This window comes from Gadus morhua, chromosome 6 (assembly GCF_902167405.1).
Source record: "Gadus morhua chromosome 6, gadMor3.0, whole genome shotgun sequence".
Lineage (NCBI taxonomy): Eukaryota > Metazoa > Chordata > Actinopteri > Gadiformes > Gadidae > Gadus > Gadus morhua.
This window is the reverse complement of record NC_044053.1, coordinates 17,164,973-17,180,255: the sequence shown is the minus strand read 5'-3', so window position 1 is coordinate 17,180,255 and position 15,283 is coordinate 17,164,973. Positions and strand designations below refer to the sequence as shown.

The window sequence follows — 15,283 nt, the reverse complement described above, 5'->3', positions numbered from 1 at the left end:
TACTTTTCTTCAAGGTCCTGAGATTAAAACAATGACATAATCCAATGTAAATAGGGTTGGAATTCCAATTTAGGTTTCTGGAATTACCTATAATCAAGTTAAGAGTTCTCAATGTCATTTATTGCCAATATCTAAAGTGACCAGTAACCAAGGGTCCATTCAGCTTCATAAATGACTATAAACGACCGGTCCATAAGGTGTCCTGATAAGCAGCAGTATGCTATCAGTAGAACGGCCGGACAGTGGAACAAAAGTGACGTCAGGTCGGGAGTCCACGCGAGTCGAAGTTCCCTTCCAAAGAGGGGGTGAGCGGACCGGAGGGGAAGGGAGATAGACGAGGAGATTGGCACGTATTCATTCAGGGGGGGCAACCATCCGGAGAAAAACAGCAACTACGCTGTACAGCAAAGTACAGCACATGGATCCACATTTCTAAGACTTTGTTTAATCCCTTCAGAATTACGTGATCGCCAGGCGTAGGCATTAAGTGAGCTGTCCGGGTACGTGCACATACACACACAAACATGCACGCACACACACACACACACACACACACACACACACACACACACACACACACACACACACACACACACACACACACACACACACACACGCGCGCATACAGACCTGAATCCACCACGGCTTGCTATCTGTGCTTCTCACCCAACTGCCTGCTTCGCTGTTGCCTCGTTATCTCAATCAGATGCACTTTCTTTGTTGCTCGGCCATTGAAACCAGGGATTCTATCAAAAGCACCGATCTTTTTTTTCATTAAGGTGGGTTCTTTTTGCGTGACGGGTGGCAGGCTGCGGCATATGCTCCGGTGAGTGTTGGCTGTTGTTGCTGTATCTTGCTTTGTAGTTTTCTCCCTGAACGGGGCGATCGGTTCAAAGATGAATAGATTGCGTTTATATCACGATGGGTAGGCCTATCTAGATACTGCTGGTATACAGTAGGACTGCGTTGCTACTCCATGCTTTGGATTTGAACTTCACGGAGATATGTATCTCCAGTGTGGTAGCGTTGACTTAATGCGTGTGTACGTGAGGAGGGTTTGTTCCTGACACGGGCGGTTATACAGACACAAAGGCAGCTGGGGGAACCGGGCTGCAACACGACTCCCATCAACTACTGGAGACAGCTGGGTAACGTTGGACAGCTAAAATGCTTTTCATTAAGTGATTTCACATATACTATTGTTCTTTTTTAGGTATAACAAATGAATGGAAAATTCCATTAATTTATACAATTGAGTGTGCTTTCCATGAAGTGATTTCACATATAATATTGTTCTTTTGTAATGATAACAAATGAATGGAAAATTCAATTCATTTATACAATTGTGGAAAAAAACGACAATGGCCTCTCCAATGCCCTGCTTTATCAATCGCAAGTGGTCCATGGCCGTTCTTATTCGTGTTCCAGTGCGTTAGAAAATAGACGACAAGGCAGAAGAACAACCAAAGCCCACATCCCAATGGTTATACATTATTTATAAAGTTAGCCCACCTTTGTACCGCCCACTGGCAATGCTCTCTTTCCCTCTCTCTCTCTCTCCCTCTCTCTCTCTCTCTCTCTCTCTCTCTCTCTCTCTCTCTCTCTCTCTCTCTCTCTCTCTCTCTCTCTCTCTCTCTCTCTCTCTCTCTCTCTCTCTCTCTCTCTCTCTCTCTCTCTCTCTCTCTCTCTCTCTCCCTCCCTCCCTCCCTCCCTCCCTCCCTCTCTCTCTCTCTCTCTCTCTCTCTCTCTCTCTCTCTCTCTCTCTCTCTCTCTCTCTCTCTCTCTCTCCCCCCTCTATTCTCTCTCCCCATCTTTTAGACCAAGACGCACTGATTTGTAGGCTGCAAGGAAGAATGACTCCATGCAATACAGGAATAAACTAATCAATTATTTCTGCAGAAAAGTTATCTGTCAACAATTACTTTACACACACACACACACACACACACACACACACACACACACACACACACACACACACACACACACACACACACCTGTAATATTATCGTCTGTTTTTCTAACCAATGCTTTTTACTTCCGTCTCTCCATCTTCTTCCCCAATTTTCTCTCCATTCTTAATTCCCCTCCCTCTCCCCCTCCCCCCCCCCTGCCTCCCACACTCCTTCCCCTCTCCCTCCCTTTACCCTCCCTCCTTTCTCTCCCCCTCCCCTGCATCCCCCCCTTCTCCCCTCCCTACCTCCCTCTGCCTCCCACACTCCCTTCCCCCACTCTCCCTCCCTCTCCCCTGCCTCCCTTCTCTCCCCCTCCCCCTGCCTCCCACCCTTCTCCCCTCCCTCCCTTCTCCCTTCACTTCGGCTGACAGCAGGCAGGCCGCTGTGACAGAGGGTCCGCACCACGCTCCTCTCAGTGTCCCTCCACAGTGACCCGCCAGGCTGAGGCCGGAATACCCCAGGTTGGCGAGAGCACAGCAGGAGGCAGATTACCGAGGGATTACAAATGCTCAGACACACCAACGTGCGCCCACGCATGCACTCACTATCGATGTCCAGTGCATGGTGGGAATCGGATCCCCCTATACTGTGAACGGGCCTTTGCGTCTGAACTGTCTGGTTGAACGACTGATTGACTGACTGGCCGAAATCCTCATTGGTCTTCGAGGAGGAGGGGAGCCCACAGCCAGCTGTTAGTGATTGAAGTGTATTTAACTCAATAATACCCATCACCACCAACACCCCCACCGCCACTAGGCTGAATGAGCACGGAGGTTTTGAAACTTAACTGAGAGAAGGAGACAGAGACTGTGAGAGTTCAAAGAGAGCGAGAGATCAAAAGGAAAGCCTTGGATCAAGAAAAAAGTAGAACCACTGTCTGTGGTACCACGGCACGTTTACACGTGTATCCGTGGGATCCCGGCGCGCGAGAGGTCTGTTGTTGCCATGGAGACCGCTGGCCTGTGCCCCGGTAAGGAGCCACTATCGTCTCTGTGGTGTTATTACAACTTTTAGTGTAGGCGCCTGCTATCTGCTGTGTCAGGTAGTTTAAGAAATCCAAAGCACCAGTGTATAACTAGCCTGAACACGGAGGCGTTGGTACAGCATCAAGAAAAACAATGTTACCCTTGAGACACGGGACCAACTACCTGAACCCACACCGTGGGACTTTTATTGTTAAAGGTCCACCCGCAGCACCATTGACGGAACCAAATGTTTGATTTCTGCCCTACTGGTTTTATTTATTTTGATCCGTTCTGATCATCCTGAGCAGCGAGATACGCTTTTCATCGAGGTTCACTCGAGAGGATGTTGACAATGTAATCCCAGGAAATCCCAGTGTTTTACTGACTTTATGGAATTAAAACAGGGTTAAGCTGGGAGGACACACATGGCCTACTAAAACATGGCAGTCGGGGAATGAGTGCAGCAGAACCAATAGATGTAGATAAGAATTTCTCTCTTGCCTCCGGAGCACGGTTAAAAGTTAGCTGTATCCGGCTTTACTAAAAGCACTTTTTATTGTAAAACTGTATTTCCTGTGGAAAGCTCCTCTCTGATGTCCCCCCTGGGACCTTACCCTGGGGAGAGAAGGACCTCGGTACAATGCGCGACGGCAACACCAAGTCTGCTCCGTTCTTTTATATGATCACATTGAACCTGAAGTCGAGCAGCAGATCGCCCAACCCACCCGGCCCCCTGAGTGCCTACCATGGCACGATGTCACGACACCCCGCGCCTCCCTCACGGCTTTGACCTCGGGGGCCACTTTGTTGACCTTCGACCCCTGGGCGCCGGCGCCACGGGCCTGGTGCTGTCGGCGGTGGACCAGCGGACTGGTCAGCGGGTGGCGGTGAAGAAGCTGGTGATGCGCGACCCGGTGTCGGTGAAGCACGCCCTGCGCGAGGTCAAGATAACGCGGCGGCTGCGCCACGAGAACGTGGTGTGCGTCTACGAGGTGCTAGCCCCGTACGGCGTGCCGCTGCCCCGGGACCCCGCCCATCTTGGCGCCCTCTACATCGTGCAGGAGTGCATGGAGACGGATCTGGCCCGTCTGCTCGAACAAGCGCCGCTACCCACTGGTAAACTGCTTTTTATTTCCTAAACTACTCCCATGATGTCCACCTTGAGTTTGATACACCATTGTTAACATGATTGTCTTCAAAAGAATTCATGTATTTCTTTATTCAGATTAACCCTCAATTGAAATGAAAAATTTTGAGTTTAGTTGCTTAGTGGAGTCGAAATATGAATGTCTTTAAAGTCTATGTAAATCAAAACCCCCATGCTCCTGCTTCTTTGCAGTAGACTCCTAATGTACCCGGTTTACCTACGTGGGCTAAAGAGTTGAGGCAGGTTCTCTGCTTCTGTGAACCAGGTCACGCTACTCTGCTGTTCTACCAGCTGCTCCGGGGACTGAAGTTCATCCACTCAGCCAACGTTCTGCACAGGGACCTGAAGCCCGCCAACATCTTCATCAATACGGACCAACTGCTGCTGAAGATAGGGGACTTTGGCCTGGCCAGGATAGTCGACCCACATTACTCTCATAAGGTGATAATCAGCCGTAAAGGATAGCTGAAATACTTGTGTTTATTTATTTATTTATTTTTGTTGTTTTTTTTGCTCTGATTTAAACGTGGTCTCAAATCGATTGGTTGCATGGCCAGTGAACAAAGGAGAGAAATATCTCTGACAACTTGTGGAACTGGCCCAAAGTATTCAAAAAGTGCAGCCAAGTCACCTGATCACACTACTTCTGATCAGTGCCCTATGTAGCAAAAATAAATCGGATTGAGAAACTTTGACCGATTATGTGAGGTCCTGAAGACCCTCACACAGCCCTTCAACCTGGTAATCCACAAGACTGTTAAGAAGTGTTTGTACACTCGTGCTGGACGTTGCAGAAAGACTTGTGTCTTTATAACTCCAATCCCCGTCCATACAATGATTTAGTACCAACAAGGCAAAGGTCGGCAAGGACACAAGCATTGACTGCTGTCACGCTAAGGCTGTTTGCACAGCAAACAGCCTTAAAGGAGATCAGCTCAGGTTTTGCTTTGGGTCAAGATGTGTGTGATTATCTGTGTCTGTGTGACAACATGCATGGGTATGTGTGAGAGAGATGTGTTGCCTTGTTCCAACTGCCTTCACTGTGCATGAATGAATATCAGCAACTGCCCCCGATTCCGGGAGTTTAACAATGGCTTCAAGAGGTCCACTTGGTCACTCTGACTTCACCTCAGGATGACGTAAGATAGCAGCGCCCTCTGTGCGTCCCGACAGGCCTCCCTTCACACCCTGACCCTGTGTGCCCGGACGGGACGTTGGGTTTCCTCTTTCCTAGCTGTGGTGTCATGTGATGACTGTATCAGAACGGGCGGTGAGCTCGCCTGTCCGTTGTGGATAATGGTCTCTGAGAGATTAATACAAATCTTCACTGCTCCACTGTACTGCTCTACCGTCTAGTGTGATACTGATACGGCAGCAGGCACTCTGTGTGTGTGTGTGTGTGTGTGTCTGTGTGTGTGTGTGTGTGTGTGTGTGTGTGTGTGTGTGTGTGTGTGTGTGTGTGTGTGTGTGTGTGTGTGTGTGTGTGTGTGTGTGTGTGTGTGTGTGTGTGAAAGGATATCTCAGCTCTGAGCACAGGGCAGTGCATCAGCAGGAAGCAAACACAGGGGGTGAAGAAGAGCAGAGTGAGCAGAGAGAGAGAGAGAGAGAGAGAGAGAGAGAGAGAGAGAGAGAGAGAGAGAGAGAGAGAGAGAGAGAGAGAGAGAGAGAGAGAGAGAGAGAGAGAGAGAGAGAGAGAGAGAGAGAGAGAGAGAGAGAGAGAGAGAGAGAGAGAGAGAGAGAGAGAGATAAACAAGGGCAGAGGAAAAAGAGAGAGAGTGTGAAGACATCAGATGTGAGAAAGGAGAGAGAGAATAAAACAGAGGGCACAGTGTACGTGTGTCTCCTGAGAGCACACCGTGTGTGTGTGTCTGTGTGTGTTGTTGTTGTTGTGAGTGTGTGTGTGTGTGTGTGTGTGTGTGTGTGTGTGTGTGTGTGTGTGTGTGTGTGTGTGTGTGTGTGTGTGTGTGTGTGTGTGTGTGTGTGTGTGTGTGTGTCTGTGAGAGAGAGGGTTTCTGATTGTGCGTATGTATTTGCGTTTGTGTGCGTGTGCTAGAGAATGAAAACAGAGTATTAGAGCATCTGGGGTTGGTCCAGTACAGAAGAAACAGCGTGTCCTTGGCCAGAGTGTGTTCTTCCAAGACTCTCTCCACTGGTGCTGCCCATCGAGACAACTTGCTTTAGAAGTAGAAATGAGGACAAAGGGATCAGAGAACAAAGATTAATTATTCTATTACGGATCTCTTAATCTTTTTTCATCTCCAAACATGAAATACAAGGATTGTGAGTTTATGTGTGCGTGTGTGTGCATGTGCGTATATCTAGTGGCATATATGCATGTGTGCCCTCGCTCATACAAATTGTAATGAGGAAATGTATTAACAAAGAATGTACACTAAATCTGATGGTATACGAGAAATTGCGCGAAACAAGCAGGAGAGAGAAATATGATCAAAGTAGATTAATATTCAGGGTTCTCTAACCCTCTCTTTTTCTCTTTCTATCCCTCTCTCTCGATATCCCACCCTCGTTCTCTCTCTCAAGATGCAAGTATTTACAGGAGTGTCCTTAGTCTCTCTATCTCTCTCCCCCTCTCACACCTGGTCCCTGTCTTGCCATCTGAAGCAGAGTGCAGAAGGGGAGGGGTGTTCAGGCATGCTGACCCAGAGATTATAAACACAGGAGGGACTAGAGGGGAAGAGGCAGCACAACAGCTAGAAGTCATATGAGTTCAGCCACTGACACTCAGAGAGGCAAATGCAGCTTAGGGAAGAAACACTGTAATTTATTGAGTACATTTTATAAACTAAGATGCCGGGGGCCAAACACGTGTGTTCATAAATGATGACGATATGTGACTGCTACTATTTAATCCATTGCTTCTTAAAAAGACAAGTAGTATTATGAACCATTACTGTAGGTGCAAGACATGATGGACAGGCATAATGGTAAGAAATGTGTGCACTTACAGTATTGTAAGACACTTTTGATAAAAGTGTCCACCAAATGGCATAGTGGTGTGTAATCATAATATAATGAATGCATTTTGCTGAATCCAAAATGAGGCAAAAATTAAATATGCCATTTGGCTGACGCCTTTACCCAAACCATGCAAGATTAACATGAGTGCTTGCATATTTAAAATGGAGCCCCAGTGGGAATCGCACCATAACCATGCCCTGCAAATTGAGGACAGGAAGACAGAATAGGGCTTTTTTTTTTTTTTTATGTCATGCTCTGCTACTTATTGACACATTATGAAAGCATGTGTCTGTGATTAATAAGTATGTGTTTCTGATGGTGTTAATGTCAGGGCCAAGGCGAGTGACAAGGACTTTTTATAATCGCAACAGAGTCGACACGTACGTGTAAGATAACAACACGTTATTTATAAGCATTATTCAATTAGACTATGATATTATCAAACCCACTTCCGGGACTGTTGAACTTCAGCAATGATCAGAACATCAGATTAGATCAGAATTGAGGATTGTCTCCGTACACCAGAATCACAACATCACCATAAGAACTGACACAGAGCCGAAGAGGACGAAGCTCTGGGGAGGCTGAGGGGAGAGAGGGGGGGCAGAGCGTACAGGTGAAAATTGTCAGAGTAGGTAAAGAACGAGAAAGGGAGGGATGCAGCGAGAGTGTGAAAGGGAGACGAAAATGAAGAGACAGTGAAGGGAGGGAGGATGAGGTGGAAGAGTTGGGGCTGGGAACGGGGGGCTTGATGATTCTCCAAGCGGCGATATGGAGAGACGGAGGGTCAGGTGGAAGGGGGAAAATAAAAGGTATGTTTGACGGGGATGGGGGGAGAGAGGAATGGAGGGAAGAAGGAGAGGAGGGTGAAAGTGAGTATGTGACGTTTTGCAGAGAGAGAGAGGGAGGGAGGGGGCGAGAGAGAAAATGACTGGGGCAAAATGGAGGATAGGGCAGAAGATGTGCGTGTGTTTTGTCCAGTGCTCATCAAACATTCAACAGTCGTTTCTGCTCTGTCATCCGCTGGCATGCTGTGCCCGATCTGGACCCCAGGAGAGGGAGAGCAGGGAGGAGGGGGAGGAGGAGCAGGAGGAGGAGGAGGGGGAGGAGGAGGAGGAGGAGGGGGAGGAGGAGGAGGAGGAGGAGGAGGAGGGGAGGTTGGGATGTGAAACAGGAAGAGGAGACAGAGAGAGGCCCAAGTGAGCCAGACACGAGGATGACAGCATGAGGTGAGAAAGCAGGAAGGAGGTGGCGTGAGGACGCCAGGCTGAGATCTTGAAATATCCCAGCATGTAATTAAAGGTTATATTTGTATGACTTTGGAAGAGGGCCTTTTACTGCATCAGAGAAGGCGGTCACAGCTGTCTTTTAACGAGAGACTATGCTGTGCACTATGTTAATAAACCAGCGTAGTTCATTGTTCATTTGGTGAAGAATGGTATATGATGTGTAGTTGTGTCACTGATGATATACAACTCTTGTGTGATCGATTATATCAAAATATATTGAATATAGTCAGCGATGTTCAGAAGCATTCATAGCAAATATGTTAACTTTTTATGATTGTTCTTATCGTGTGTCAACACACAAACAGATACTTTTTATAATCTTCCCTCAAGCTCTCTTCTTTTTGTTTGCCTTATCTCTTTCTATGTTATTTCTCTCTCTCTCTCCAGGGCTACCTCTCTGAAGGCCTGGTAACTAAATGGTACCGCTCTCCTCGACTGCTGCTCTCGCCCAACAACTACACCAAGGCCATCGACATGTGGGCTGCCGGCTGCATACTGGCCGAGATGCTCACTGGTCGCATGCTTTTTGCAGGTAAAAAGTACATGCCTTTCGCTTATCCACTAGAACATGAAGAAGTCCATGGATACTTTAGTTGAACTGTTGTCTTTGCGCCCCCTGTTGGCAATGTGCGGTATAATAATATAACGTAAACAGAAATTTGAAGCTTTAAGAAAGGGAATTGAACAAGTGTATTTCTATAGTGTCCAGTCCCCCCGGTGTTGATTTAATTTATTAGTGCTTGCTTTGTTTTCTCTTCTTATTGCCAATTACACGCTTATAGATCCTGTCCCAGCAACATGATTCGAAACAAGTATGAAGCAGGAAAAAAAGGATTATTATCCAGGACTCTCTTGTTAAAGAGACTACTGTCTCAATGTGACTACCCTGGTAAAACAAAGGATAAAAAAGAAAGAATAAAAAAAAGTATTAATCTAAATGAGACTAGACTACTACTGCAAACAATTCTTAGATAAATATTTTTTACAGACCTACTGGTATTGTCCTGTTAGAAGTCGTTGACGTGTTTCCATTGTGTCTACATTGGTTTACTGCGGTCTGCAGGAGCCCATGAGTTGGAACAGATGCAGCTGATCCTGGACACAGTGCCCGTTCTGAGGGAGCAGGACCGACTGGACCTCCTGCAGGTGATGCCTTCCTATGTCAGCCGTGGATGGAGGGTCCGGAGGACCTTCGCTCAGCTGCTGCCTAAAGTAGAGGCTGAAGGTCAGTAAGGAACTCACACTGCTATCCTGCTGTAGTCAGTGTTGAGCCATAGTTATTTTAATAACGTTATCAATACAATCGTATTCTATTACTGATATATTCTGCAAATAAAAAATGTCGCTCTTTATTAAAAAAAATCGTAACATGGACACTCCCAAAACCTCTCCCAAATCACGCCACCCAGACAGCCGAGCTACGCATGTTGACGTCACACAGATGGACAGCCAGTTACAACACTTGTTATAGAGAATTTTGAATTCTGAAACCTTCTCGCCTACTCACTCGCAGGGGTCGCTTGTGGCAGCGGCTATGGTCTGTCTTTTATCTAATAGAATTGCATCAGCTCCTCACTAACTTGCCTGATCCGAGATGGACGCACCTCCACGATCTCACTTCCCCTCTGTTTATGGCCTCATACCTCAAACACCGAAGTATAGATAATTGCATAATGAACACTTTATAATGAATCGTCATTATCATCATCATCGCCCCATATTATGGAATCGGTTCAAATCTCTTTCAATTCCACTTTTTGACACATTTGAGTATGTGTCCTGGCTCGATTCTACAGCCCTTTCATTAACAAGATGCTCCCGTCCCCCTCTCCCCTCTCCTCCTTTCTCTCCTCCCCTCTCGGCTGCTTTCGCTCCAGCCGTTGACTTCCTGGAGCGTATCCTGACCTTCAACCCCGCCGACCGGCTGACGGCGGCGGCGGCGTTGTCCCACGCCTTCCTGAAGCAGTACTCGTGCGCCGAGGACGAGCCCACGACCAAGCAGCCCTTCCGCATCGAGGACGAGCTGGAGGACAGCCTGGTGGCAGAGCACAGCCACAGCGCCAGCAGCACCAGCCAGGCCGACAGCCTCCCCTGGGACAGGTGGGCTGCTCACGGGCCCCCACCAGTTTTCACTGTGTATCTCCTGGTTGAGGACGTGGTTTCAGTCTTTGTTACTCAACTTCAGTCGTTTACTGTCTATATACGCTTTACACGTACAGCACGGTATTCATTCCTTTTCAATTCATTCTAGCGCAGTTCTGTTATTATTTTTTTATTGTTATTATGATTGAATACAATAGCATTATTGTATTCTATTATTGGAGATATTGGATGGATGTTTAGAATTAGAAGTAAGTCCATTTTGACTGTACGTTTCTACGATCCATTGAGCTACATATTGATGGACCAAACCACTGGGACCCCCTACCCCATGGGTCTACAGGTTCGAGAGCAGCCTGTCCACTGAGCTGTGCCTGCGGCAGGTGGGGGAGGGGTGTCGATGTGCGCCCCCTGGGGGACGCCTCTCCTCCCACCTGGGGGACACCATGGAGGAGGAGGAGGTCCAGCGAGACCCGCGCGCCGGTTCCACCTCCCTGGTGGAAGAGGCCCAGGTGAGATACACCCTTCTTCTCTTAAGGTTCCCAATCTCAAAAGAAGTTCAATTCATGATTATCTGCCAATATGAGGCATGAACATCCACTGTCCACACAGAGACACAAAGATTGGGCTCTTACGGCTTCTACCTAGTGTTAATAAATATGGATATGTTGATTCTCATTTTTTTTTCTCTCTCTTACTTGTCAACATTTTAATGATTTAAATAATGTGTTACAATGTGTGGGATGGTACAAAGTTTAAAAAGATGCATTGAATGTTGAAGTCAATTTTGTCCAAACATTGTTTATGTTATTCACCATGTTGTGCCATTTTAATGCTAGTACCAGAGGTTATAGTAAAGCTTATATTTATATTTGTCCCCTCTATTTCTTACGTTGTTTCATTCTTTATTTCCTTCTTCCTCTCTTTTCTTCGTTGTTTCCGTTTCCAGGTTGACCCACGCAAACACTCCCACAGCAGCTCTGCGGAGCGCTTCCTGGAGCACTCCCACTCGTCTCTGGACCGGGCTGTGGGTGGCGGCTCCAGCTACGGGGAGCTGGACTGCGACCGCTCCTGCGACTACAAGGTGGGCTCCCCGTCCTACCTGGACAAGATCGCCTGGAGGGAGGGCAAGCCCCAGCACTACTCTGAGCCCAAGCTCATCCTGGACCTGTCCCATTGGAAACGCAACACCCTCGCTAACACCAAGCACACTGCTAACGCTAAAGCCCTGTCCGCCCCAGCCGAGCCAGTCGCAGGCGGCATGGAGGAGAAGGAGGAAGAGCTAGAGGGGGGCCTGGCCGAGGGAGAGGAGGAGACAGGAGACTTGTTCAAGGAGATCTCCCGCTGGGTGGAGACCACCAATTCCGGTCTCCACTCCCCGAGTCTGAGCCCGCCTCCGGGCCAGCTCTCGCCGTCCTGTTACACCTTCTCTCCCCCTCTCCCTCTCTCCCCGACCGACGTCACCACCTCTCTCTTCCACCGGCGCACAGCGCTCGGCGCGCAGCTGTTAGCCGACTGCGACGGGACCGTTACCCACTGCGGCATGCTAAGCCCTCTTCCTCCTGCGGTGTCTTCCTCAATCTTTCTCCCGTCGCTTTTACCTTCCTCTCCCTCCTCTCCTTTCCCGCCGACGTCCCCAGAGCCTGCCGTCTCCTGGCCCACCTCACCTGCTCCTCATCCTTCTACTCCCTCTGCTGCTGTGCGGGAGCCTGCCTCTGGTGTTTCCTTCCCTTCTCCCTCTTCTCCTTTGCCACCCACTTTGCCTCCTCCTCCTCCTCCTTCTTCTCCTCCCTCTGCTGCTGTGCAGGAGCCTGCCTCCGGTGTTTCCCCCTCCTGTGCCTCCTCTTTTCCCCTCCTCTACGAGGTCCATAGCACGGCTGTAGTGGAGGAGGAAGAAGAGGTGCTGCCCGCCAAGCAGGAGGCGAGGCTGTTTGACCTGGACGTCTTCATCTCCCGGGCACTGAAACTGTGCGGGCAGAGCGAGGACAAAGCGGAGGGGAAGAGTGCGAGAGAGGGCAGGGGGACAGGAAAGGAGGGTAAGCAGGTGAGCGTTAACCAAAGGGTCTCCAACTCTTGATGCAGACGGGTCGGTTGCATTTGGACATTCTGAGTTCTGCATTTAAACATTATGCGACACAATAACAACGAGTGAATTAAAGCGCTGACGATGTTTTTCAACGCCAGGGGTTTACTACATGCCGAGTGTAGCAAACCCTCTCTTACAAGTTTAGTTTCTTTTTTTCTTTTTTTTACTCGATGGTTGAGGGTTTTATGGTAAGATCATCCTCAAACCAGCTTTTTGCTAGGTACTCTCTGGTTCCTCACTGAAATATCTCCTCAAAATGTAATCACTGAAAGGTTGTTAGTATGGCACTGTTTATGTTACTTGAAAGTCAAACAACGCCTGCTTTTTTGCAGGAACTGGCCTGATGCATGGTGCATAGTAATGACTTAAGAGTTAACATGTTGTCAAAAACACATCCTCTTGGTTTAATGATAAATCCTGTGACAGTAAAATAGTCTTCCAGCCATGAAATTGTGTATGTAAAGGAGCCATTAAGCATAGAGGATCTGATTATACTGACAACATAATCAGTTAATTTAGTTCAAACTCATGAAGTTCGCACCAATGATGTCATTATTTTGATCAGAATGCTCCCACAGTGCTCTCAAATTGCAATATGTTGTGTACATTTGTATCATATCAAATTCATTATCATCTTATTTAATGCTCTGATGTCTAACTATGGTGTTATATGTCCACTACTGAGTTCACTTTTGTTTTTGATTTGCAACTGTGAATTGTTGTGTTAAGTAAGACATTTTCTTTTTAGCAGCAACATTTTAAAAGACGTAACCCCATGGTAACCTGTCTTAACAATGACCCACAGATATGCCATTACCTGCTGTACTCTTGGGACATATTGAATTAGATCACTTTGTTATTGGGCAAAACAGCGCATTACAGTAAGCCACTAACATCTATGATCAAAATGGTACATTCATCTCACATCCTCTGGACATATAGACACTTATAGAAAATATATTGTCAAACAAATGTGAAGTTGTCCGTTGAAAGTCATACATCCTCTCATCATTTGTTCTTTCAGACTTTAAGGAACTATTCCCACATGATTGATAATGTTCTGATATGTAACAGCATACATACATTTTAATGTATTATTATTAGCAACAGGGTTGACCATTATTTTGAACAAGACTCCTCTGAGTAAGAGGTGAATCTATTGGAGGCAGCAAACCTTTTCTGCTTCTGGGCAAGCCTTAAGCCACAAATAAGGCATTTATTAATTCAACAGAATTTGACCAGTATTGTTTATTATTTGCTCACGTCTGTTGACAATATTTCTTCATCTGTGACTCAACTTTGTCATTATTACTTCTGTACATACAGGATCGTAGACTGAAACACTGCCAACACAGAAACATTGCCTGAAAATGGAATCACAATACATTGTTCAATTCATCACATGTGACTTCTCAAAATGTGTAATGGCTATGTGTAATCAGTGCTACACCTAATCTATACAAAAAGCTAACAACTAAAAAAAACACCACAGATGAAATGCAGTTGCCTTATAAGCTAGCAAAAACTGCAATGTATGTATGTACAATAATAACTGGACTTTTATTTGACAGTAGATCATCGATCTATATCCTCGATTATAAAACGCTAGCACGTCAACATAGTATTTTCCTCTGTTGCTGCCCTCAACAAATGTATTGAGATCTGAGACAATCCTTCAGGCTGAGCGTCGTGTTAATGCCTACAGTTTATTATCTTGTAGCTAATAAACAGACACACAAAGGATTGTATCACCCTTTAGGAGTTACACAGCTGCTGAAGGGAACTCAGAGTTGTGTTGGCAAATAGCATCATGAGCTAAAAAGCACATTTTTAGTTCCTAGCACATCCAGGGATACAGTTTTCCACAAACACAATTAAATAGGCCTACATATTTGTTAGTGAAAGAGGTTTGCACCAATTACAATAATTATCTTGAACTTGGTACAAACTGTTTTTTTAGCAGTCATTCAACTGAATAAAAACTGCCAAAAATACAAATGTGTTAATTTATGATTAACAAAACAGCAACATGGCTTTGTTTTGCTTTAGTTGCATGTGAAAGGAATTGAAAAGGAGGTCTAGCAATCAAAATTGAATGTAACAGTTGATATTTGTCTAGTCATATCAATTTAATCAACAAGTTACACGCACACACCTAGCAATAATTTAATTGAGACAGTACGCAGATGTCAACACACACAGTTGGTTAACGACTTTCTTATTTTAAGTGTGTAAAGCTATGTGGACATTGTGCCTCAGTATACCCCAATACTTCCAGCTTGCTGAATGTTTAACATGTCCTCGCTGCATGGCTTTATAACTATTACAATGGTGGTTCAGTCTTCAGTCCGACCTGTGTGGGTTGCTCTTCCGGAAAGGCTTTAGGTAGACCTCAGCTTTTATGAGAAACCACATGAGAGCTTTTTAATGCTCATTATTGACTTTTTGTAGGCTTTGTTTTTGCTGACAAATATATAATAAAATTGATAAAACACAATGATTGAGTAAAGTAATTTGGGGTGAGAAGGGAGGCCGATCAGTCTGAGTTGGCAGATCTTAAGCATGCACGCGCGCGCGCGCGCGCACATTTGCACGAACACACACGCACATGCACAAACAAACAAAACAAATGACCTTCAGCTTAAAGCAGGGCATCTTCTCAGCGCAGCTGTGACACTCGATGACGCAATGATGACTATGCATCTGTTGCAGAGGTGCGTTCAGTGTTTTTCTAGGAGCACTATCCTGACCACGTTTGCTAT

At 46.5% G+C, this 15,283-nt stretch overlaps 1 protein-coding gene across 7 annotated transcripts; it reads left to right on the top strand.

Annotated features, from left to right (window-relative positions):
* Positions 1-213: 213 nt before the first annotated feature.
* Positions 214-15,018, top strand: mapk4 (mitogen-activated protein kinase 4). Of its 7 annotated transcripts, none has more exons than XM_030359736.1 (9): positions 214-500; positions 780-826; positions 2,330-4,036; positions 4,333-4,508; positions 8,723-8,867; positions 9,399-9,560; positions 10,213-10,435; positions 10,779-10,947; positions 11,385-15,018. In XM_030359736.1, exons 3-9 carry the CDS (start codon positions 3,667-3,669, stop codon positions 12,510-12,512), a joined length of 2,373 nt encoding a protein of 790 aa, XP_030215596.1. In that variant the 5' UTR covers positions 214-500; positions 780-826; positions 2,330-3,666; the 3' UTR covers positions 12,513-15,018. The 7 variants fall into 7 exon arrangements, with proteins under 7 accessions (XP_030215596.1, XP_030215593.1, XP_030215598.1 ...); XM_030359733.1 differs by having other exon boundaries at positions 2,327-4,036; XM_030359738.1 differs by lacking the exon at positions 780-826.
* Positions 15,019-15,283: the final 265 nt, after the last annotated feature.

Coding starts and splice junctions, on each gene's coding strand:
- mapk4 (XM_030359738.1), top strand. CDS start 3,667: ATGGCACGATGTCACGACACCCCGCGCCTCCCTCACGGCTTTGACCTC. Junction 4,037..4,332: donor ACAAGCGCCGCTACCCACTG/GTAAACTGCTTT, acceptor TCTGTGAACCAG/GTCACGCTACTCTGCTGTTC. Junction 4,509..8,722: donor ACCCACATTACTCTCATAAG/GTGATAATCAGC, acceptor CTCTCTCTCCAG/GGCTACCTCTCTGAAGGCCT.